This window comes from Amphiura filiformis, chromosome 10 (assembly GCF_039555335.1).
Source record: "Amphiura filiformis chromosome 10, Afil_fr2py, whole genome shotgun sequence".
NCBI lineage: Eukaryota > Metazoa > Echinodermata > Ophiuroidea > Amphilepidida > Amphiuridae > Amphiura > Amphiura filiformis.
This window is the reverse complement of record NC_092637.1, coordinates 13272716-13299418: the sequence shown is the minus strand read 5'-3', so window position 1 is coordinate 13299418 and position 26703 is coordinate 13272716. Positions and strand designations below refer to the sequence as shown.

Sequence of the window (26703 nt, the reverse complement as noted above, 5' to 3'; positions counted from 1 at the left end):
TGAAACATGTGGCAAGACATAGAGTGAAATTGCACAGGTACTGGTGTAGCTGTAAACAGACTGTACCTGAAAGGGTTCATGCCAAAGTGAAACCGTACACATGTAAATATTGTGAAAATAGGTTTGCTTGTCCAAGTGCACAGAATACGCATGAAAGGATTCACACCAAAGAGAAACTTAAATATTGTATTAAGAGTTTCTCACAAGTAAGAGACAAGACTAGACATGAAAGGAATCACAGCAAAGAGAAACTATACCAATGTAAATATTGTGAAAAGATGTTCTCTCTAGCCGGTTACAAGATTAGACATGAAAGGATTCACACGAAAGAGAAACCATACCAATGTAAATATTGTCGAATGACTTTCTCAAATACAGCTAACAAGACTAGACATGAAAGGACTCACACCAAAGAGAAACCATATCAATGTAAATATTGTGAAAAGACTTTCTCTCAAGCCGGAGACAAGACTGTACATGAACGGATTCACACCAAAGAGAAACCATACCAATGTAAATATTGTGAAAAAAGTTTCTCAACTTCAAGTAACAAGACTAAACATGAAAGGTTTCTTCACACCAAAGAGAAAGCATTCCAATGTAAATATTGTAAAAAGACATTCTCACAGGCAGTTCACAAGACTGTACATGAAGTTCACAAGACTGTACATGAAAGGATTCACACCAAAGAGAAACCTTACCAATGTAAATATTGTAAAAAGAGTTTCTCACAAAAAGGAGACAAGACTAAACATGAACGGATTCACACCAAAGAGAAACCTTACCAATGTAAATATTGTGAAAAGACTTTCTCACAGAAAGGAGACAAGACTAAACATGAAAGGATTCACACCAAACAGAAACCATTCCAATGTAAATATTGTGAAAAGACATTCTCACAGGCAGGTAGCAAGACTATACATGAAAGGATTCACACCAAAGAGAAACCTTATCAATGTAAATATTGTAAAAAGACTTTCTCACAGAAAGGAGACAAGACTGTACATGAAAGGATTCACACCAAAGAGAAACCTTACCAATGTAAATATTGTAAAAAGAGTTTCTCACAAAAAGGAGTCAAGACTAAACATGAAAGGATTCACACCAAACAGAAACCATTCCAATGTAAATATTGTGAAAAGACATTCTCACAGGCAGGTAACAAGACTATACATGAAAGGATTCACACCAAAGAGAAACCTTCCCAATGTAAATATTGTCAAATGACTTTCTCAAATACATATAACAAGACTAGACACGAAAGAACTCACACCAAAGAAAAACCTTACCAATGTAAATATTGTAAAAAGAGTTTCTCACAAAAAGGAGTCAAGACTAAACATGAAAGGATTCACACCAAACAGAAACCATTCCAATGTAAATATTGTGAAAAAACATTCTCACAGGCAGGTAGCAAGACTATACATGAAAGGATTCACACCAAAGAGAAACCTTATCAATGTAAATATTGTAAAAAGACTTTCTCACAGAAAGGAGACAAGACTGTACATGAAAGGATTCACACCAAAGAGAAACCTTACCAATGTAAATATTGTAAAAAGAGTTTCTCACAAAAAGGAGTGAAGACTAAACATGAAAGGATTCACACCAAAGAGAAATCATACCAATGTAAATATTGTGAAAAGAGTTTCTCAAATGCAAGTAACAAGAATGGACATGAAAGGATTCACACCAAAGAGAAACCGTACCAATGTAAATATTGTCAAATGACTTTCTTAAATGCAGCTAACAAGACTAGACATGAAAGGACTCACACCAAAGAAAAATCATATCAATGTAAATATTGATTCATACGAAAGAGAAACTATACCAATGTAACTAGAGTCAACAGACGCTGAATACAAGCCGCAATTTGACCCCTATAACTCGACCCCTGGGTTACGGATGGGGTCAACTGCTCTTGCACTGTGCTTAGGATGTCATAAGAAATATTCCTGGTGAATTTCAGCTTAATCGGAACTTATACATGGATTTTGATTTTTGAAAATTTTTGATTGACCTTTTGACCCCTTTAATGACCTTTGACCTCAATGTAAAAAAACCTTATGTACACCGACAAAATGCATTGTTTCAATTTTAATTAAAAAATTCTAACATGTTCAGTTCTTGAGATAAAAATTCTTGAAGTTATTCAGCTAAAAACAGGAAGTGACCCCTTAATGACCTTTGACCCCCAAAATAAAAATACCATGCATACATCAGGGAAAACTAATTCATGTATGTTGGTTATATTATTCTGGTCTGTTTACATTTTGAGATAAAATTTTTTTGAACATTTTTGGTTTTTGACCGGAAGTAACCCCTTAATGACCTTTGACCCCAAACCTGTAGGCATCCTAAAGACCCTGGCTAGTAGCAATGCATGTGTGCTAATGGCGACTCTCTGCTATATATTTTGTAAAGACAGTGATTTTTTGAATATTTTTAGCTTTCAGACCGGAAATGACCCCTTAATGACCTTTGACCTCAATTCTTTTTAGGAAGTTTTAAGCACTGCCACATGTTGATTCATATGCATGAGTCACATGATCATTGCATGAAATTTGTGGAAGGAGTAGCATTTTTTTGTGAAATCACATTTTTGACCATTATAGCTAGGTCAAAGGTCACAGCGAGGTCAAAGTCAAATGGAAGGTTTGGCCTAGCCCAGTGGTCATTTGGGTCAACTTTGGTTGAAATCTGTCAATCCCTTGCGGAGCTACATGCAGTTGATTGCGGTTGCCAGAAGAAAGAAGAAAGAAAGAAGAAACTAGAGTCAACAGACGCTGATACAAGCCGCAATTTGACCCCTATAACTTGACCCCTGGGTTACGGATGGGGTCAACTGCTCTTGCATTGTGCTTAGGAGGTCATAAGAAATATTCCTGGTGAATTTCAGCTTAATCGGAACTTATACATGGATTTTGATTTTTGAAAATTTTGATTGACCTTTTGACCCCTTAATGACCTTTGACCTCAATGAAAAAAAAAAACCTTGTGTACACCGACAAAATGTATTGTTCCAATTTTTATTAAAAAATTCTAACTTGTTTAGTTCTCGAGATAAAAATTCTTGAAGTTATTCAGCTAAAAACAGGAAGTGACCCCTTAATGACCTTTGACCCCCAAAATAAAAATACCATGCATACATCAGGGAACACTTATTCATGTATGTTGGTTATATTATTCTGGTCTGTTTACATTTTGAGATAAAAATTTTTTAAACATTTTTGATAATTTTCGTTTTTGACCGGAAGTAACCCCTTAATGACCTTTGAGCCCAAAACTGTAGGCATCCTAAAGACCCTGGCTAGTAGCAATGCATGTGTGCTAATGGCGACGCTCTGCTATATAATTTGTAAAGACAGTGATTTTTTGAATATTTTTTACAAATTTTTCAGACTTTCACCGGAAATGACCCTTAATGACCTTTGACCTCAATCTTTTTAGGAAGTTTTAAGCACTGCCACATGTTGATTCATATGCATGAGTCACATGATCATTGCATGTAATTTGTGGAAGGAGTAGCATTTTTTTTTATTTTATCTTTTTTGGACATAAGGTCAAGGTCAAAGGTCACAGTCAGGTCAAAGTCAAATGTAAGGTTTGGCCTAGTCCAGTGGTCATTTGGCTCAAGTATGGTTGAAATCTGTCGAAGCACAAGAGAGCTAGGGCGAAACGTGGCAAGTCACGCAAAATGTCACGAGGTTGCCAGAAGAAAGAAAGAAGAATTAGAAGAAGACAGAACAAGCCGACATCCGTCGTCGGCTTGTAAGAAGAATTGAGAAGAGACAGAACAAGCCGACATCCGTCGTCGGCTTGTAAATATTGTGAAAAGAGTTTCTCACAAAAGGAGTCAAGACTAAACATGAAAGGATTCACACGAAAGAGAAATCATACCAATGTAAATATTGTGAAAAGAGTTTCTCAAATGCAAGTAACAAGACTGTACATGAAAGGATTCACCAAAAAGAAGCCATACCAATGGAAATATTGACTTTTACAAATACAGGTCACTAAAGGATTCATATTGTATTGTGTTTTTAAGTACAAGAGTTTCTGACATGCAGTATAAAAACAGACAATATTTTCCTATGAAATGATACAAATGGTCAGGGACCGTTCATTGTTTATAGGAGGAGGGGTTTGGTGAAATTGAAACTTGTATTTGGAAAATTACTAAGCTCCCCATAGCTGAAATGTAATATTACATAACCCCCTGAATGACCCATATTTTTATAATCCCCCAATCTGAGTCTTGATCGTTTCATTGAAAGAGAGAATATTTGTATTTCACTTTTCAAAGCAGTAGTTGGATATTGCAATTACAATAATAATAAATGAAATTTATTGGTTATAACCTATCCCAGTGGGCACAGGTTAGGATTTCGACGTTGTATCAACATTGATACAACGTCGAAATCTAACCAAACCAGATTTCAACCTGGAGATTGGTTGAAACCTGATTTCAACCTAGAGATTGGTTGAAATCAGGTTGAAATTTCAACATCGATACAACGTTGAAATTTCAACCTGATTTCAACCAACTTTAAATGCAAAAAATTAAGGAGGTTGAAATCAGGTTGAACTTCATCGTTGATACAACGTTGAAATTTCAACCTGATTTCAACCAATGTTTCAATGCACAACTTTAATGGCCTGGCATAAAATATTATTGCTTAGTATATTAACATGATTAAAGAAAATTATATCCAGGCCGCATGATCTCCCGATTTAAACCGTATTTCCGTTTCTCTTCTTCAAAAGTGGCCTGCCGCGGCGTGAACTACCTCATGTAATGACTTACGTGAAAACACCGGGTGGTATAGCTTGTATTATTGCTTTAAATGGTTTCTTTGAAAAGTCACAATTGATAATTGATCAAGGCTGGATGTGCCACGGTTTTGGGGTACTTTTTCAGAGATTTTGGTACATCAATGGGTGAAACAAATGCACGTGAAGCGTGCGAAAATGTGCAATTTTTTGGATAATTCCGTCCTCATATTTGGATCCTGATGGATGTTCTTCAAATAAAGAGTTTGTTTCCAAACCATGTTAATAGTCCACAACCACATGTTTCTCATTTACTTGTGTGATACAATCACAGTTACTTTGACAAGTTTGACATTAGCAACAATGAGTTCTACCATCAACAAGCCATTGTTTACCACAACAATGCAGCTTAACAATATGCAGACTATTGTTCTTATTTGGGAACCAAAGGCCCCACACAGTATTGTTACTGTGCATCCATCCACTGTTTGCTTTGTAATGGTGCATCCAATTGAAATTACTATACATATAGCATATATTTAGCATCACAATCCATTGCAATAAATCAGAAACAAGCTCTTCAAATACAATCTATAATCACATGTGGAAGAGGCTCATACCCTACAATATTTATCAATGTACTAAGCGGTGGCGTACGCTAAGGTGGTGAGGTGGGCACGTTCCTTCAATTTTGTCAGGGGGGATGCACCAATTTGGGGGGATATTTGGGTTACCAATTACGGCCAGTCAAGCGAGTCAAACAACAGTGGTTGGAATCAAGACCTGTGCCCCCTCCCTCCCTCCCCCGCTTTTGAGAAGACCTGCAGACGCCACTGGCACTTTGAAATCACCCCCTGGCAAAGTCAGACTCAGCTATTTATCTGCTCCTATGGATCGTGCTGAGAAATGTCATAGACATATTTCAAGCACGGATGTTCAATTCTCACTGCACTGATTTTTAATTTCACTGCACGGATTTTTAATCCCGGTGAGGTCACTCAACTCACTCAACAAAAAGGGCTTGTCCGCAGACAAAATTGTCTGTGAAATTGGAAAATATGGGTGTTTTATCGCACAAATGTCCACGAAATTGAAAAAAGGGGGTTCTTATTGTTTTCTCCCGATCACGTGGATAGCTGGCCAGATAAGGAATAAATTTGGTTTCCTACTTCGTACTCACCCCAAATTTTGCAATAGCCAATTTATATGCGAGGGGTACTACATGTACTTGAATTTTGTGATGAAAAAAAATAATCATAAAATCCTCGTCCTTGAAATGTTGAAATAGGGTCAAAATAGCAAATGTGTCCTCGGAATCTAAAAAATAGGGGTGTTTCAGAGTACCATTTTGTCTTTGTTTTAGAGTGAATAAAAATTCCTTTAAAAAAGGAATGGGGCGCCCAATGTGAGCTGGACGGGATATGGTGAATTCCATGGTGATTTAGATTTGGTATTATGATTTTTTTAGGGAAGAGTAGAAGATGATCAAATACGAGAGAAATGCTTCATGGAATGAAGCTTTCGTGTCCATTTGCGATTATGTGGGGTGGGAGTTCTGTTTTGGGGGCCTATTGTAGTGAGGATATTGCTTTGATATTGAATATTGTTGAATTTCGTTATGCAGGGCCTAGGGTATATGATGGATAGTATAGAAGACACAAATAAGTAAGCTTCCCCCTAGTCATCTCTACACTCATTCTTGTCACACGACGAATTTCGACAAAGTCATGTAAACGTAATTTCGTTTCTCACCCGACCTCCGTCCAGAAACAATCCTGAAATGTTGAAAACCTGGGGTCGGCGCACTCATGCCAGTTTATCCTAAGGTATACTCTGTGTCTTTTGTAGCCAACCCTGTGGCTAAGAGAGGCTAGGAAAAACTTAAACTAATACAAAAAAATCATACCCTCCTTTCATATCAAACAATTCCAAGAAATTGACAGGCCTGTTACAAGGGTAAGATCAGGCCCGTACGCAGGGGGGGGGTGCGGGGGGTGCGGTCGCACCCCCCCAAATGTGCAAAAGTATACAAAAAGTCCCAAAATATGACAATTTGCGAGCGAAGCGAGCAAAAATATCGGGTTTTTTACACTTTTTTGGCCAAAAAAGTCCACATTTTTGAGGAAAAGTCCACTTTTTACAAAATCGCCCCCCCCCTTGGATAAAAGGTCCACTTTTTCAAAATCAGCACCCCCCAAAAAAATCCTGCGTACGGGCCTGGGTAAGATCGATCGTTATTCTTCATGAAACGGGCACAGCCCATTTTTATGTTATTAATTCTGCTAAAAATTAATTAATAAATAACAAAATTACGTCATAATTATGACTTTAAGTCGGCCATAAACGGACAAAATAGCCATTTGGGGTTTCTTTCACTTTACCTTGCTAGGAACCCTTCCCAGCAGTTAGGCATATTACAATAAATATTATTTCATTCAGCATTTTGGGTAAACACTAACAAAATGACGTACGCCTAAATCGTACATTACCCGGGTGAACAACGGTGAACCATGAGTCAAAAGTCGTCTAATTGGGCTACCATATCGCGGGGTTGGCAACTCGGGTCTTCTGACCTTCAACACAGTCATGTCTTCTGAATTTATTCCTTGCTCTGCTGACCAGAATTGTTAATGTTTTTTTATCAGAGATAGTCACCACAAAGATACTGAGCTTAATTGTTCTAATATCTTTTGGTCACAATCAGTTAGCAGTCAAGCACATAAACCAATTAGTGATTTCATGATTGGTCAGTGGTTGTTTTGTTTGGTTTAAGGATCAGGTGTGCAAATGGACCACAATGGCCTCATTCCAGTGGCATATTATCAATAACCTCAATTAAACAATCATAGTGCAAAATTTGACCTGAATTGCAGATTATGAGTTTTTGTACTCACATTTTCAAAGGTCATTCAATGAATGCACAAATGTATTGGGGTTAAAGAACTGTACCCTGATGGATGAGCATGTTGTAGATTCTTCACACTGTAAACAACTAGTTCATGTGCAAACATGTTCAAAACATACATAATTAGAATGGTCAAATGTCACCGTCTATCGGTTAACCATACCTGACCATACAAAGGTCACGATTTATTTGGTGTTTTTATAAGTCCATTAATTTTGTATTTTAAACAAAGAATATACGCACACCATTTTATCCCGTGCATATCAGACAAGAAATGTCTTTAAAAAAGACAATGCCTCCAAGATACCAGTGGGCACCTTTTGTTATTAGTTAAGGAGACACTTATAATGCTAGCTTTGAGGTAACGCTATTGGATATAGATTTTTGTCTGATTGAAATATGTGAGTCCATTCTCTCCTGATTACAAGACTGAAAATTTTATTTTAATCGGATATTCGGTTACCAAAATATATGGCCTGTCAAAATGGCGCGAAGTTGGCAACAAATTTCTTTAATTTTTGTTATGCAATGATGTCAGGTAGGCCTTATTTTCTAATTATATATGCAAGAATTGTACAAAGTAGAATGTTCAGATGGGCTACAAAATAAGATATAAAACCCATGAATGCCTTTTTCCATGCACATTTCCATTTGCATAATTAATTAGGGCCGGGCCCTAATCAACTTTTCTAATAAGTGGCCCAAATTAATTATGCAAATTGAAATTTGCCAAGACGCAACCGTAATTTTGTAGTAGGTCTACAGTGTGTGTTCTACCCATGTACCATGCCTCAGTAGGCCTACTATAATAGCTCTTTTAATTGTATCTGAAATCTTTACTTTGCATAATTCATACATGTAATTAGAAAATCATCTGGCAACTGGACTTCTATATAGAAAATAAAAAGAAAGTTGTTGCCAATTTTTTGTTTTGGGTTCGCACCATTTTGACAGGCCATATCTCAAGAACCGAATGTAATCTACAGGGCATAATTAAGCTTTAACATATTATTTAAATAGAAAGAAAATCTAAATTTGTGCATTAGCCAATAGGGCCACGGTCACCTAAAGCCATCTTGCAATCTTGCAGATAATTCTGATGTATGAAATAAGACCTTCAAACTTTCAGATATGAAGAGTTCCAGATGCAGGCAGCCGTTTCTGTTTTTTAAATGCATATATAAATAAATAAATAAATAAAGTAATTTATATAGCGCATTATGCCAGGCCTCAATGCGCTGAACAGAGAACTAAACTTACAAATATATGCAAAAACTACAAAAGTACATAATCAAATAGGCATAATACAACCAATACAAATTAAATTATAGTAAACACATTTAAAAAAACAAAAACAATATAAAGCAATATTACACTTGATAAGAGAAACAGAATAGCATAATTATAATGAACAAAAGCATGATAATTATAAACAACACACTTAAATCCAAATCACTACTCGAATCCCCAGGAATATGCCCAAGTTGTATCAAGAGTCATTTCTCGTGGAATTTTTGACTGAAAATTACGATTGTAACGTTTCAGAGTAACAAATTTTCGTATCAGATTTTTTATGCCTGTTTATTATATTTTGTATTCAGGACTAAAATAATATTAATATTATTATATTTAGGGGGGTCTTTTTATAGGCCATTTCTCTTTTGTATGTGTAATTGAATAAAAAATCAAAAACATTATTGTTTTGTTTTGTTTCCTTCATTTGTGCTTTGTCTTGCATCGAAAGGGCCAATATCAACACCTTGTTTGTGAGAAGTATTGTGTGGGGAAAGATGATTCTTGCATTTTATTTTTATTTTTATCTTAACAAACAAAAAGCAAATTTCTCAGTCAAAGTCTTGAAACGGTCATGGGTATGCATGCAAAAATATTGCAACAGTACCGTACTCAGTAGAACATAAAACACAACCACGCATGGGAATTGGGGAAGCAAATACTTTAAAACGAATTATTCCGAATTATATCAACGCAATAAAATTGCAATATTTTAGTACATGTATTTGAACAGCAATGCCCGGGCAGCAATGAAGCCGGCCATAGGCGCGGCTAGGCGTATCATACCATACATTGCAGTTCAAATGCATCGGATCATGATTGTGGCCTAGTCGAGCCTAGCATGCATGCCAGTCGGTCTGCTGACTCGCCGCGGCACAAAAATACCTCCAATTTTGCACAAAACAATCCATGATGTCAAATTATCACATCCAAAGTGTCGCCATGAACGTCAGCTTCAACTTCTCCAGCCAAAGTTTTTGCATTAATAACCAGGTTTCATGTAATCATGAAATTAAACCTTGTTTGATGTGTATTCCCATTGCCACAGCACAACGGTTTTCCAACTTGTCTTCAAAGATAAAGCTGCTGATCACACCGAAGGCTGATGAGCGCTGAGGCTACAACCTATAATTAAAGACCGAATTAAAAAAGACTAGTTTGCGTCTGACGTCATGACAAAGGCGCGCCGTGATTGGTTGCTGACCTGCGCAGTATGGCATTTTTGGTCTGGTTTACAGGACGGCATACGCAAGCTAGTCTTTTTTAATTCGGTCATCAATTATACAACATATGAGTTTGAAAATATTCTAATGCATAATTCATTAACTTGATAGACCCACGCCATTGGCGCCACGTGCTAGGCGTTTCTAGAATCCCTATAGAATAAGATTAATTTTAATGCTAATTTATTGCACATGCTGAGGAAGCGTGATTACCTTTTTGAACATTCGGAAATGGCGATAGGCGAATTTATGTATGGCGCAAAGAGGTGGGGGATATATATTGGGCTCTCGATATTGGGCGGAAATTAGAAACAATCGGCCTACATGCCGTGCAATGTGCGGCATTTTAGGTGTAAATTTCAAAGCATACTACCTCCTGCGGAGGCAGAAAAACAATAATAAAATAAAATCCAAGCATATTGTGGTTTTATTTCTGAGCTGGGCATAATTTTAGCAAAATAATTGCGGAGTAAATCTAGCAAGAGTGAAATTAGAAGCTTTTCACAAAGTCAAGCCTATAGGTGCGCCCTCCGTAGAGGGCGCCCCAAAAAGGGGGTAAAATTTCATGATTTGTCTTTGAAATCGACTGCAAAACCCGGCTGCAAAAGGGGGTAATTTGTACTTGACCCCACCGGGTTTTTAATCTGACTGCACAAACGTGCCAGGAAACACGTTAAAATAACCCTTGACACTGGTACACACTGAGACACCTTGTAGGCCTACCGGTACTATTAAGAAAAGGTCGCGATGATTTACAGATTAAAAAACCCAAAAGGTATTGAGTAAATCAAACTCACTGAATGCACCAATTTATACTACGAATTTTGACACCTCATTTGTTGCTCTGCGATCTCGTTGAGAAAAGTTACGTACAAGCATTAAAATGGTAAAGGGTCGGATTTCAAAAGTGCAAAGCCTATAAACACACTATAAATTCATAACAGAAACATTTTCTTCACTCGGTGATTATTTTTATTTATTTCATTCTTATGCTACTTTTGTTTTCATGGACTTTTTCTTTACTCTCAGTCATGTCAAATGCAGTTCATTGTATCCTTTAATACTTAGTGTGTCCAGCATGCTTCTGACAAGGTGTCTTAATATATCCAGTGGCGGCACCAGGAATTGTTTGGGGGGGGGGGGGGCCAAAGTTAATTTCGGGGGGGAGGGGCAGGTCAAAATCGACAAATTGCTGCAAAAAGTGGAAATTTACATAATTTTGGGTTCTTTGCCTCAGAAGTGGGTGACGGGGGGACTTTGGGATAATAATAATATTGTCCCTCTTCTCCCCCCTTGTAGCTCCACCACTGAATATATCTTCTTGCTCAATGCTGTTCCACTTTTTCAAAAGGGAGGATGCGTCCCAAACCATCTATGGTTGTGTCTGGCTTGGCGGCTAAAACCATCTTTAGTCGAGTATGTGCAGAGAGTATAGTTATTCTTGAGGGGGGGGTTCTTTTACGGGGATGTGCCACGCAGACTTTCGGATGTTGACTTTCTCTATACCTACTTTCTGCTGTTTTTGCTACCCATCAATATACCAATTTTCAACAAAAAGCACCAAAAAATCAACCAAATTTGCCCTGTTTGGGCGCTTTTAAGGCCACTTTTGCCAAAATCCGCCCAATTGGGCGCATTGGTCTCCACTTAAAACCCACCCATTGATATATCAAAATCGCTGAAAAGGTACCCCAAAACCGTGGCACATCTACGTATACCTTCAACCAGGGAGAACCCCCTCCGGGTTCTTGAGAGGGCACTCTATTCACATGGTTTCTTTTCCAACGCTAAAAGATCACGAATTTTGGTGGTTTGCAAATGAAAAGTGTCCGCACTATCGACTGATTACGTAACTGTTATGAATAATTTATTAGTTTTTCAATGCAATCGCCTCGACCCATTAGTACACATTATCTGTATTATCAAAGTACTTGGAATAACAATCCGGTCAGTGCAATGAACTACGCCCTAATACCGATGGAGTTTCAATGGCGTTCTTCTCTCCATACACAGATGAACAAATACAAGAAGGTCAGCACATATGACCTGCTTTAATGCATGTTATATGAGTTGTACAAAAAGCTCAATATCGAAAAGATAAGTATTCATTTGTGCATATGGTCTGCACATTGAACATGCAAAAAATAAGTCAATATAAATTAAACAAGAAGTGGGATTTTGACGTACTATAAAAACATGAAATAAAACGACTAATAAATTCTGCCATCATGGCGTCAGGTCAATGGTTCATTATATCGCGTATGTTTCTTTTAATTCATTAATATTCGAGACCAATTTTGCTACCCATTTATATGTTCACAGGCGGTACTTTTTTTTTTGTATTTTTGTTTCTTTTTAAATAACAGATTCTGGTTTTCCAGTGCATGCACGGGGCCGCCAGGGTGATACTAATTTAATGCTTTTAAAAGGTATTTCTAGTATAATGGCTCTCCATACACAAATGAACAAACACAATAGAGGGGTCATTCTGCCATACTTCAGGAGAAGTGTCACCCCTCTGGTATGTGTCTCTTGTTCTCTCCCCTTCAGTGTTAAGTTGCGTATGACCTAAGGGGTGGTGCAATAATTATGTGTACCCCCGGGGGGGTGAATTCTCAAAATGGTCTGCCAAAAATCGCTTGCCCCCCCCTCTGGCCGTGCCAAAAAATCTTTGCCCCCCCCTTACACATGCAAGATTTTGGGGAACCCGAATTTAAAACCTTAAATTGTCTTATCATATAGTGCGAGCGCAGCGAGCAGGAAATTTTGCATATTTGAACGTGTTCCTAACGTTTTCCTACGCCTTTTTAGGGCGTAATATAGAAACGGTGCCCAAAATATCTGTGCCAAAAATTGCTTGCCCCCCCTTTTGACCTGCCAAAAATCGCTTGACCCCCCTTTTGAATTGACCTGTCAAAAATGCTTGCCCCCCCTTTTGGCCTGCCAAAAATCTTTGCCCCCCTATAATTCATCCCCGGGGTACACATAATTATTGCACCACCCCTAACGTTGACGCCTAACATGTTGAGAGGTCAATTATGACAGGTGCCCAGTGGGTACCATTGAGCAATAAAAGAAATATGAGGTCAAAAGTTATACAGGGTCAAAACTCAAATTTGCTCCGTTGGTCCAAAATATTCCTCAGGTCACAAGGCTTCAGAAAATAATTATATAGTTTGACCTACCTACCACCAATCAGTCTGGAGTTATTAGCAAAAAGGTCAAAGGTTGAAATTTGGGCTCAACATTGGTCAAATACAGAAAATTTATCCGATTTTGATAAAAATGATCTGAAAATGTTTTTCTTGTTATAATAATTCAGAAAAAGAATAGTTTTTACTATGTGCGATGCGACATTTCGTTACCTAGGTAAAGGGGGAAAATACCTCAACATCAATTGGACTCAATGGGCAGTAATTAACCCTCTTTGTTGTACTACCATGGTAACGAAACATCTCAGGTAGTGTAAACTATTTCGTTTCTGAATTATTATTTTGAGACCATTTTGAGCATTATTATGTTTTGATGAGTCCAAGTGTGTGACAATATTGGATCCAAAACATAATAATGATAAAATTGGATGCTTTACGCCCAATATTTATTGGTCTCGCTATATGAGTTTTAAAATATTGGACTCCACTACGTCTCGTCCAACATTTTAAAACTCATAGCGAGAATATGGGCTCAATCGATCCAATTTTATGTCAAAATTGGGTAACTTTTATGTGTTTGACCCCAATGGAGCTCAAAGTTCGACCTTTGACCATTTTGCCAATAAGTACTCCTGACTGGAAAAGGTTTTAACCAAGTAGTAAAAATTTTTAGTTTTGACCCCTGTGTAAACTTTGACCCCCGGATATCTCAAAATGCTCAAGGGTGCCCATTGGGTATCCGTTGTTTTTAATTCTATACACCTCAGATATCAATATTAAAGCAAAAAATGATACACCATTGTGTATTAAAATCTTGCAAAAAATGAAAGCTTAAGGGTACTACACCCTCGATATAAAATTTGCGTCTATTTTGCATTTTCTCAAAAACTAATAACACAGTGGTAACAAAAGTTATGTATATTATAGGGCAAGAATCCAATTACTACACTCGAATTTCAGTGACCCAAGACAAGCGGTTCGTTATTTATGATAAGAAATAAGGTACCGCTAAGTTGTACCTCATTTCCTATCATATATACTGAACCGCTTGTCTTGAGTCACTGAAATTTCAGTGTAGTAATTGGATTCCTTGCCCCAATAATATACATAACTTTTGTTACCAGTGTGTTATTATTTTGGAGAAAATGCACAAATAGTCACAAATTACCCCAGAGTGTAGTACCCCTTAAGTAAATCACACATTATTGCTTTAAGTCAAAGATCTTAGAAAAAAACAAGAAGCATGTTTAATAAATTACCAACATGATCAAAAGCAAAAAGTTAATATAATCACAGCTTAACAACAAGATGATATCGTTATGAGCTAATTATGTCGAATAGCGATTCTTCTCTTTGTTAAAATCATCTTATAATGCATGAAATATCTTGAATTTGAGGACAGCACTGCACCGTTAACTAGCCCTGTCATCACGCTTCATAAATAAATTCCCGGGAATAAATTTCACAATAATGATATATACTGCCCTCTGGCCCTCTACCGTCTGATCACTGTCCTCTAGTGGTGTAGTAGGACTTTTTGATGGGGGGGGTCAAGGCATTTCAGGGTGCAAACTTTGACGACAATTGTCAAAAATCTTCCTTCCCCTTTCTCTCGTTCCTTCCCCCTTCCATTACACACTCACTTAAATTACTTCCCCCTCAAATCACTTCCCGTTCCCGCCCTTAAGTTTCCTTTCCTATTCTTCAATTTCTTCCCCTTTCATAAATTTCTTACACTTGTGCATGAATTGCTTCTACCTCTTTTTCCCTCTTTCATTCCCCTTTCACTATTCCTCCCACATCCCTCTTAGGCTTCCCTTTTGTTTTTCACTTCCCTTTTTTTTAATATATTTATTCTCGTTTCCTCGCTGTTGCTTTTCCTCCCGTATCCATCTTGACCCTTTCTTTTCCCCACCATTCTCTCTTCCTTTTCTCTTCTTTCCTTCCCTTTCTTTCTTCATTTTCCCTTCTTTCCAGGGTGGGCGAGTCCGCCCTGCCCACCCCTAGCTACGCCATACAGATTTAGGCAATACAATTTAAAATTGATATTAAACGTTTGTTTTTAGATCGATTACAAAAATTATTTTTTGTTAATGGTGTCTGTCAATCATTACAGTAAAATTTTTACTCTACTATGTGCCATTTGATTTTATCAAATAGTTTTTTCCGGGGGGGCACTTCAATATGAAATGGATATAGGTGTAGGGCTGGCACTTTCGCACTAAGGGGCATTCGGTGAGAGCAAAATGTAAAAATATGGGGTCATTGGGTGAGAGCATGATTTTTGGCATTTGGTGAGAGCAAAATGTGAAAAATATGGGGTCATTGGGTGAGAACATGACCTTTTTTAAATGGAAACTTTAGGTGAGAGCCGAAAAAGCGCCACAGAAACCTTGAAAATTGAGTATCTAGTTCTAAATGGCTTCAAATTTCCTTGTTTTGTTTTTCAAAATAAGTAACAAAATCCATGATAAATGAAAGTTGCTGTTCAAATATGACTTGTAAGGGTCTTTGGATGACAGATCAAATGGAAAAATAGGTGACAGAGCATGGACAGAGCATGTGTTCGTAAAAAAATATGGGGTCTTTGGGTGACAGCGATGCTGAAAAAGGGGGTCTTAACAGCCCTACATACGCGTCACCTCCAAAGTTGGAGTGCCCCCCCTCCGAGTTTTTTATAATGATTGATTGAATCCCCGTGCCCTCTATATTTACGCAGAAATGATCCAGTCGCCTTAACAGGAGCGGGAACCAGGGGCGTAGCAAGCGGGGGAACAGGGTGGACGAAGTCCAGGGGCCCCGAGGGTTCAGGGTCCCAAGCACAAAAGCGAAAATTAAATAAGGGCTGATAATGATTTTTTTTGGGCCCCAAAAGTAGGCCTACCCTATGCATCTTTGCAACCCCAATTATTCACACTGCAGTTACTGTCCGTTTTCCTATACACAATACACAGTGCTCTCACCATTGACGCACGACCTTTACAAATAGTGTATGTTAGAAGTATAGGCATTTGCCTAGTTAACATCACTGTGTGAAAAATAACCGGCCAATATTTCTCCAAACTTCTAGCAAATATATTTCTCTAACATGACCTAAAATTAGATGTTCAGAAATAGTCGCACTTTGGTAAAATATGAGTGAGGGCAAGGCATAGCTAGCCAACTCCCCGTGTTAATTGAATGGAGATTTGCCACCGAAAATATTGGTAACGGACCGCTCACTTCTGAAGGATGCCACAAAAACACGGTACAAGCTACATTAAAGTATTCCCTGAAATTCTAGAAAATATAGTTTTATAACATATATGTCCTAAATTTTTTGCTAATTGAGGTGTTTGGAATTAGTCGCACTAGTGTGTTTTAGGAAGGATATGTAAACGACAGATAACACCAAACAATATGAAGAAATTATTTCCAAACCGTGTTAAGTCAACAATCATTATGTTGCTCATTTTCAAGAATACTGGTTAACAATAAGCAGACCATTGTCTCATTTCGTGAACAAAGGCCCACATACCATTGTTACCTTGCGTTTCCTTTATAATCGGTTACCCAACTGAATAATACCAGCTCATTGCGATACCGCACAGGTAAAGCAGAAACACGTGTACAACCAGAGAAGATCTGATTTAATCAGTTGAGCTGTTTTCAATGAGTGTTATCTTGGTTTGATAGCTTTTAATGGGGTTTAAGTCCTGCAAAGGTCGTGGTGAATTCTACTGTAGACATGACTGCATCATGTAAAGAATGTTTTTGGCCCAAATGGGGCAAAATTGTAACATTTTCCGCACTTCGCGCGCATTCAAATAGCGAAATTCATGTTGATCTAGGATAAGAATAAGCTAGAATAGTCAGAAATTGAATTTTTCTTGTGCTTTAGGCGCAAATGTCCTAGTAACATCGGAACAAAATATGTTAGCCCCCCCCCCCCCCTATATTATACGTAAACCAATAAACCTGGCCCAGGGCCTCATAAGGTTAAATCCCGCCCTGGTTAAAAGGGCCCGTACTGCTCCTTGTCCATGGGTCCCTGATGCTCTTGCTACGCCCCGGGGGGGGTCACTCCCTTTGTGGCCTGTACACCATCCGCGATAATGAAAACGCGTAAAAAGGGTCGTTTTTCGTGGGTATGCACAATACGCGCGTATCGCGTTTAGGGTGTCAAAAACATGACAAATTGGAAAAAAGGGTAGCAAAATTGCAATTTCTAAATACGCGGAAATGAAATTTAGGGTATGAAATTTGATGTTAGAAATGAAATCCCTGTTTAGGGTGTCGTTTTAGCCAAGGGTTAAATCCTCGTTTAGGGTGCTTTTCAAAAGTTGATTATCGCGGATGGTGTACAGGCCACAATGGGAGTGACCCCCCCGGGTGCTACGCCCCCGTCAGGAACAGGAGTTCATCACGTGCCCGTATTCACTCGTACTAAATATTTGGTGGCATGCGCCCGTAATTCCAGCCTGACAGACAGCTCGTAACCCAATTAAAAATGTTTGGGCTGGTTTCACACCACTCCACGCCATACATAAATTCTCCCAGTCACATTTCCCCAATATGAAATTTTTTAAAAGTAAAATTTTAATTTTAATTCTTTTAAAGTTTGGCAGAGGCGGGGTTCGAACTCACGGCTCACCGCTTTGGCTAGTATCACGTATACCATACGTCCAGCGCCTTAGACCGCTCGACCACGAAGAACTTGATAGTGTCATCGTGAAAATTTATACATATAATATTAATAAATCGCAACTTCATTACTGCATCATATTTTGGAATTTTATCTGCTTAAAACATTAATGTGTATTATAATAAAGCTACCATTATTTATATTGTTGAATTCTCAAGCGCATAGAGACAATTAATACGAGGGTCCTATGAATAGGCCTACATACACAATACATAAAATCGATTTTGATATCGGCCATGTGCTCTGCTGTGCATGTGGTTTCCCGCAGTGGCGGAAGTTGTATTACGAAGTGCATCCGAACTCCATTTTGAAGCAAATGCTTTTGACAAGGCATTGGATTGTTCCAGTTTGCATCCTAAATCCACATCCTACAAAATCAAAAGATTAGATTATCATAACAACAAAACGGTAATCTTTTGTCGGGTCTAATGTGAAAATTACATTAAAAAAATACAGTTTTTACAGAATTAATTTTCACTTAATTCAAAAAAAAAATGGCGTATATAAGATTGAAATAAATTATCTACCTTCTATACTAGATCAATTGTGACGCAAGTTGTTATCAAAAATTGTTGTGATAGATGTACAGTTAATATTCATATATTCCATTACCTATCTGATGGTACAGTTTTTACACAGAAAATATTTATTTGAAAAACCTGCCACTCGGCTTTTTCCGGAAAGGTCACAGGGTCGCCGTGACCTGTGCAATAATTACAATTAAAATTTTTCTTATTCTAACAGCAAGCGTTTCTAGAATATATTATGGCGAAATGTGGTGTAGGCTGGTTTGTTTGATTTTTCTCTACAGACTAGACTTGTGGTATTTTAGTAAATTACATCGTGATTTTATGGTTCACAGTCAGTCAGTCCCAGCGCACATTCTAGTTGTACTTGTGTGAGTGCATTACCGCATCCACCCGGCGCATCCAATTCAAAATTGAACAGATTAACAGCACCAGGTATTGAGGTAAGCTTACACTTTATACATGTAGTAGTTACAGCGTTAGTGTACTGTACACCCATGCATTGACTGTACCAATGTACTAGACTGTGGAACTCAGTCCTCAATGGTAGTCAGTCATTTATCTTTTGGTCGTTGACTATCATTTGAGGACTGAGTTCTTATGATACATCTTCCGAGGAGCAATTTCAGACAATAGCGTACGATTAGTGGGCAGAGGTTATCTATTGAATCCTTTCATGACCACTGAAGCATAGTCAAGTCTGCCAAGGACACTCGGCACGCATTGAAAGACCATGTCACTCTCGACAAAAGAATACATATGTATGTCAAAGGTCATACGACACCAATTTGGTGTTTGTTATGCTCCTCGGGTTGTTCAAAACACCCCAAAAAATTGGGTCACCCTTTTCTGGCTGTTGAGCAAGGGCGGCAATATATTGAATTTTCTTCAGCCCCCGGGGTAGGAGCGGCCACGGTACACCACTGGTTTACATGCACTGCAATGCAATGCAAATCATGTTAAAGCTGTCATATTTGGCAGATGAGTAGTACTAAGTAATGCTGGTTTCATACTTTCCTGCCGCTTGCCGCTTTGCCGCTCTAAAATGACCCAAAATGAGGGTTTTTCAAAATTGCAGTCCATTTCTAATTGTCACCCCCATAGACTTTACATGTAAAATAAAAAGGCTCATAAAATTTAATAGCACCTAGCGCAGTGACATCGCCCCGATATCTTCATGGTAGAAATCGCCATGGTAGGTTAAATCCACAGCCACCCATGGCCATTTTATTCGGACCTTATGCATAATTAGCGAAGTGACCTGACTAAGGCTACTGACAATAGCCGGGGTAATTGATTTCTCGCTTCTTCTTCTTCTTCTTCCTTATAAGTGCCTCCCTCATATGTATGAGTATTGTCGCACTGCGTACAGCAAGCTGTACTTATTTTTTTACTCTGGAACCTAGAGTAGATGAGTGTATTTTGAAGAACAGTCAACATGACCGGGATGATCCCCTGCTCTTTTCGAATAGCCTGTGACGTTCTTTAACGTGCACACTACATTAATGTGAGAAAATATGCATGTACACGGGACCGACAGCTTAAAGTGTCCTCCGCTGTGTGAGTAAGCTTGTATAAGACATTGCGGTCAATGGTTATACTGCCTCCACTTGAGTAGTGAGTGCAGCTATAGCCTGCTGCGCGCTGTAGTCCATACAGGAACAACGCAATATAAAATTAGAGTTTTGGTCCGATTTTGAGTTCAAAGCGCACGGCCAATTTTCAAAGCGCACGCTAACGACTATCATATCTGTTCAACACATATTTTCAAGGGTATGAGACCACATCTGGTTTCTTGAGACGAAATCATTTACGGGAGATATTCATCATTTTCTAACCCAGTACCCGAAGATTTTCATCTGATATCAAAATCGTGCATAGCAATTCACGTGTATCGATCCCGTGTATTCATTTTAGTGTCTCTGCTGCACCAAATAATTATTAGCCAGGCGATGTCGGTGTGCCTAGTTCAGATGTAAAATTCACACAAAATGCTTTTTGAGTGATTACAAAGATAATTAAATACTTTTCATGCGGGGGCTATGTGGACTTTTTTAAATGTATTCCTTGTACAATGAAATTTCACAATAAAATGTCCATTGGAAACAAAGGTGCACTCCACTGCTTTCCCTCGGTAGTCTACTGCTGTCGAACTGCAACACGGATATTGAAAGCGGAACCATGGCCTCTGGTGTTTGATGCTAGCGCCATGTGTCATGTGCTGGGACCACCTGTTGTCAATGAGGTCAAAGGTCAAGCCTGTTATGGAGATGTCTGGTAGCCAAGGTAGGCCTTGATCCCGGGCCTTGATCCATGGCTGTCACACTGCTGGAGCAATCATAGTCACCGATGACACATCTTGCACAACTTCTCTCTACCTGCTCAATCTTTCTGTAGAAAAAGGTCGTTTAACTTTGCACAAAGGGTCAAGATCAAAATTACTCGGACCTGTTCAAAACTGACACCATCCTGATTCTCTAGTAATATAAAGGATTCAGAAAAAGCATACTTTTACATATCTATGATAATATATCAGTCTATAATATCGAATTGATTAATTCGAATTAAACAATTCATCGAGTGGCCATGGGCAGCGCCATTAGACATGTTACAAGACTACCAAGTGACAGGTGATGGACCGTACCCACACAATTGAATAGGCACTTTTTTGATAATTTTCATCAAGGTTACTCAAAACTTACCTTGCTAATTTATTATACATTAGGGGTCTCTGCCTTTTTAATATGTTATGAAAAACTTAATTTTAAAAATATCTACCAACGGAAATAAAAATCCATCGACGGATAGTCTTGTTATGCTCTCACAAACTTAGAAAAAAATCTGAAAAATCCAAAATTTTGGTCTAAAACACGCCCAAGGTTACTGCTGTCCCATTCAAAAGTACAGGAAGACCACCTACAGCGTTGAGGTCAACTTTCTAGACTTCCTGTCTACTGGCAGTAATGGCTACTATCCAGTGCTAACATCAATGAATTGTTTAATTCGAATTAATCAATTCGATATTATAGACTGTATATGGTTACAGAGTTATGGGCAAAAGAGTAACATACTAACATTGTGACATCATACTAGGTCCAATTTTTCCCCACTGGGGGAGAAAATGATGATTTTGGGGGAGAAATTGATGATTTTGATGAAACTGATGATCTCAATGTTTTTTTCTTGTTGCAAGAAACCAAAAAAAGAATAGTTTTAGGTATCTTGGTGTTTTTTTGTAATCATCTCAAATTGAACAGAATTGAGAAGCAATTTGAGATCCACATGAGATCCAATTGAAATGTCAAATTGAGATAATATCCACCCAATTAGTTTTATTGTGTGCTAACTCTTATAGTTTGAACTAGATTGAGCAGTACCCAGTGTCTGGACTTCTCATGGTCAAGTATTAGGTTTAATTGCTGTTCATGGTCTTTTGTAAACAACCAATTAATTCATGCTTGTTGTTCTGTGTCCCCCAAAAAGGTCAACCCTCTGAGATAAAACTATATGTTGAATCATCACAGATTCTCATTGAATGTACTTATTAGTAAACTATTAAAAGTTTCAGCTTCAAACGTTTTTTGGATTTTCAGCTTTTCTCTAGTTACGTTTGAGAGGTAGGGATTTGGACAAATCTGAATCGGGGCTCCAACTTTGGAGGTGACGCGTATGTAGGGCTGTTAAGCCCCCCTTTTTCAGCATCGCTGTCACCCAAAGACCCCATATTTTTTACGAACACATGCTCTGTCACCCGAAGACCCCTATTTTTCCATTTGATCTGTCACCCAAAGACCCTTACAAGTCAAATTTGAACAGCAAATTTCATTATCACCGCTTTTGTTACTTATTTTGAAAAAACAAAGAAATTTGAAGCCAAGTTAGAACTAGAAATTCGATTTTCATGGTTTCTGTGGCGCTGTTTTGGCTCTCACCCAAAGATTCCATTTAAAACAAGGTCATGTTCTCACCCAATGACCCCATATATTTTACATTTTGCTCTCACCGAATGCCAAAAAACATGCTCTCACCCAATGACCCCTTATTTTTTACATTTTGCTCTCACTGAATGCCCCTTAGTGCGAAAGTGCCAGCCCTACACCTATATCCATTTCAAATTGAAGTGCCCCCCGGGTCTGAATCAAATGTATAGGAAAAAAATAGAGAATGTAATTGTCAATGTTTCAGAAGTAGGCCTATTGGTAGTCAAGAATGTGATGTAATAAATTTGATACGCACGTTCCTACAGAAAAGTGGTTTTATTTAACTCTTGAGCACCAACATTGAGTGAAAAATATGGCACTAAATAAAAAACAAGTACGCCTAATGCCAAAAATGATTTGCACAAAACGACAGTAGGCCTACTCATAAAATAGCAAACTTAATCACTAAGAAAGGAATATCCAGCAGGAAAGTTGGTTTCAGGTTGTTTGCTACATTGTATTTAAAAAAATAGAAATAAAAAGAGTTTCGTAATGTGGAAATAATTCATCACAGAGAAAACTAAAACAACCCCCGATAATGTGGGATACATAAATGTGAAGTACGTAACATATCACATACTGGTATTGACCATGTCTTCTTGGCAGAGAAACATGATCTCTAAAGCACTAGATTCCCTATGCTACTTAAATTGGAGCAATCAGTCCTTGCTCTATTAAAATACAACTTTGGTGATCCCCAGCTTCTTTGACCATGAGATGACAAGCATTTGGTAGCACCAATGTATAAGCACCAATTGGGTGATAATGCTATGGATCTCATGTTGGTACTCAAATTCATTCTCAAATTGCATCTCAATTCTATCCAATTTGAGATGATTTTCAAAATGAGATAGTTCTGTTCAAAAGTGATACGACTCATGGGTGTTGTCCATTTTGATGTGCTACTAACGTAACAAAACATCCTAAATAGCGCAAAGTATTATGTTTCTGATTTAGGGATCGTTCACAAACACTTGTGGGGGCTGAAGCAGAAAGGGGCCCTTCCTGGGAAATTTGAGTTCATATGCTTTTCTATGGGGTTGACCCATAATTTTCATAAAAAAAAAAGGGGGGAGCCTGAAGTCTTAAGTCTCTTTTTTTGGTGTTTGTCGGGGGAATGGGGAAAGATAAAATAGCAATTCGGTATGGTATTAATCGCCATACTATATACATAAGTTTAATGTCTGCTGTTCAGATAGTTACTTATAATTACAAAATCTGGCATTATTACACTCAACTTGATTCAAGAAATTATTTGCATTTCAAATATAATTTGTTTTGAGATGAAAAAAGTGACACATTTACATACTTGTATGACTTCATTAGCTTTTGGCATTTTAGCCAGCAAACACTGGCAAAAACTCTTTTTGTAAAGTGGAAGAAATGTGGTTAAATCTATGACTCTTTCTGCAGTGGCAAAATCCTGCAAACCCTGCAATAATAGGCAATAATGAAATAAGTCAAATAATAAAAAGACACTTGACAAAGTATATTATCACCAATATTATCACCAACTTTCATTAACTTTAGCAGAAACCATTTCTAAACATTTACAGCTATGGACAGGCTAAAAATCTTTGCTCCCCGGTTGATGTGCCATATTTGAATATGTTCCATATTTGAATGTTTACAGCGGTATTATCAAAATGGGGCCCAAATACATGTATATATGCCAAAAATCGCTTTCCCCTCTTTTAACCTGCTAAATAACCTCCCCTTAAACTTACCAATTTGTGGGTACAATTCATCAGCAGTACCACATACAGAGACATTTGAAAAAATCCGAAGAAGCGATTTCGAAGAAAACCTTTTTTTGCCAACCTGTATTGTTTATGTACTCATAAAATATATCATCTAGTTGAATGGAAGTCTGTTTTTACCAATTAATATCATTTCAGAGCCATGAAGACAAGAAACCAACTGCAGCATTTACAAGGCAAGGCATACCAAGTTCAACCGAAGTCAAATTATGCAAATAGTTTTCAACCATATAGGTGTATCTACTGCAGACGATTTTACAGTGATTTCATATATTATGTGAAACATGTGGCAAGACATAGAGTGAAATTGCACAGGTACTGGTGTAGCTGTAAACAGACTGTACCTGAAAGGGTTCATGCCAAAGTGAAACCGTACGCATGTAAATATTGCGAAAATAGGTTATCTTGTCCAAGTGCACAGAATACGCATGAAAGGATTCACACCAAAGAGAAACCATATCAATGTAAATGTTGTGAAAGGATATTCTCACAGGCAGGTCACAAGACTGTACATGAAAGGATTCACACCATAGAGAAACATTACAAATGTAAATATTGTGAAAAGATTTTCTCACGCTTAAGTCACAAGACCAGACATGAAAGGATTCACACCAAAGAAAAGCCATACCAATGTAATTATTGTGAAAAGACTTTCTCAGATGCAAGCAGCAAGAATAGACATGAAAGGATTCACACCAATGAGAAACCTTACCAATGTAGATATTGTGAAAAGACTTTCTCACATGCAAATCACAAGACTGTACATGAAAGGATTCACACCAAAGAAAAACCATATCAATGTAAATATTGTGAAAAGACTTTTGCAGATGTAAGTAGCAAGATTAGCCATGAAAGGATTCACACCAATGAGAATTCTTACCAATGTAAATATTGTGAAAAGACTTTCTCACGTGCAGATCACAAGACTAGCCATGAAAGGACTCACACCAAAGAAAAACCATATCAATGTAAATATTGTGAAAAGACTTTCTCAGATGTAAGTAGCAAGATTAGACATGAAAGGATTCACACCAATGAGAAACCTTACAAATGCAAATATTGTGAAAAGAGTTTCTCAAATACAAGTCACAAGACTGTACATGAAAGGATTCACACCAAAGAGAAACCATACCAATGTAAATATTGTGAAAAGACTTTCTCAAATGCAAGTAACAAGACTGTACATGAAAGGATTCACACCAAAGAGAAACCATACCAATGTAAATATTGTGAAAAGACTTTCTCAAATGCAAGTCACAAGACTGTACATGAAAGGATTCACACCAAAGAGAAAGCATACCAATGTGAATATTGTGAAAAAACTTTCTCAAATACAGGTCGCAAGACTAGCCATGAAAGGACTCACACCAAAGAAAAACCATATCAATGTAAATATTGTGAAAAGACTTTCTCAGATGTAAGTAGCAAGATTAGACATGAAAGGATTCACACCAATGAGAAACCTTACAAATGCAAATATTGTGAAAAGAGTTTCTCAAATACAAGTTACAAGACTGTACATGAAAGGATTCACACCAAAGAGAAACCATACGAATGTAAATATTGTGAAAAGACTTTCTCAAATGCAAGTAACAAGACTAAACATGAAAGGATTCACACCAATGAGAATCCTTACCAATGTAAATATTGTGAAAAGACTTTCTCACGTGCAGATCACAAGACTAGCCATGAAAGGACTCACACCAATGAAAAACCATATCAATGTAAATATTGTGAAAAGACTTTCTCAAATACAGGTCGCACGACTACCCATGAAAGGATTCACACCCAAGAGAAATCTTACCAATGCAAATATTGTCAAAAGATTTTCTCACAGAAAGGAGACAAGACTAAACATGAAAGGATTCACACCAAAGAGAAACCATACCAATGTAAATATTGTGAAAAGACTTTCTCAGATGGAAGTAACAAGACTGTACATGAAAGGATTCACACCAAAGAGAAACCATACCAATGTAAATATTGTGAAAAGACTTTCTCAGATAGAAGTAACAAGACTGTACATGAAAGGATTCACACCAAAGAAAAACCATATTTATGTAAATATTGAAAAACTATATCAATGTAAATATTGTGAAAAGATTTTCTCAGATGCAAGTAGCAAGATTAGACATGAAAGGATTCACATCAAAGAAAAACCTTACCAATGTAAGTATTGTGAAAAGAGTTTCTCACAGGCAGGAGACAAGCCTATACATGAGAGGATTTACACCATTACACCATTGAGAAACATTACAAATGTAAATATTGTGAAAAGACCTTTTCACAGGCAGGTCACAAGACTGTACATGAAAGGATTCACACCATGGAGAAACCTTACACATGTTAATATTGTGAAAAGATTTTCTAACGCTCAATTGACAAGACCAGACATGAAAGGATTCA

General features: G+C 37.6%; 1 protein-coding gene across 1 annotated transcript in view; it reads left to right on the top strand.

Moving 5' to 3' along the window:
• The window catches only part of LOC140162520 (uncharacterized), a 34799-nt gene extending 8277 nt beyond the window's left edge, over positions 1–26522 (top strand). Inside the window, exon 2 of the mRNA XM_072185767.1 lies at positions 24436–26522. Within this exon, the coding sequence (XP_072041868.1) occupies positions 24436–26368 (1933 nt within the window). The 3' untranslated portion in view covers positions 26369–26522. The remainder of the gene's footprint in view (positions 1–24435) is intronic.
• The last annotated feature ends 181 nt before the right edge of the window (positions 26523–26703 follow it).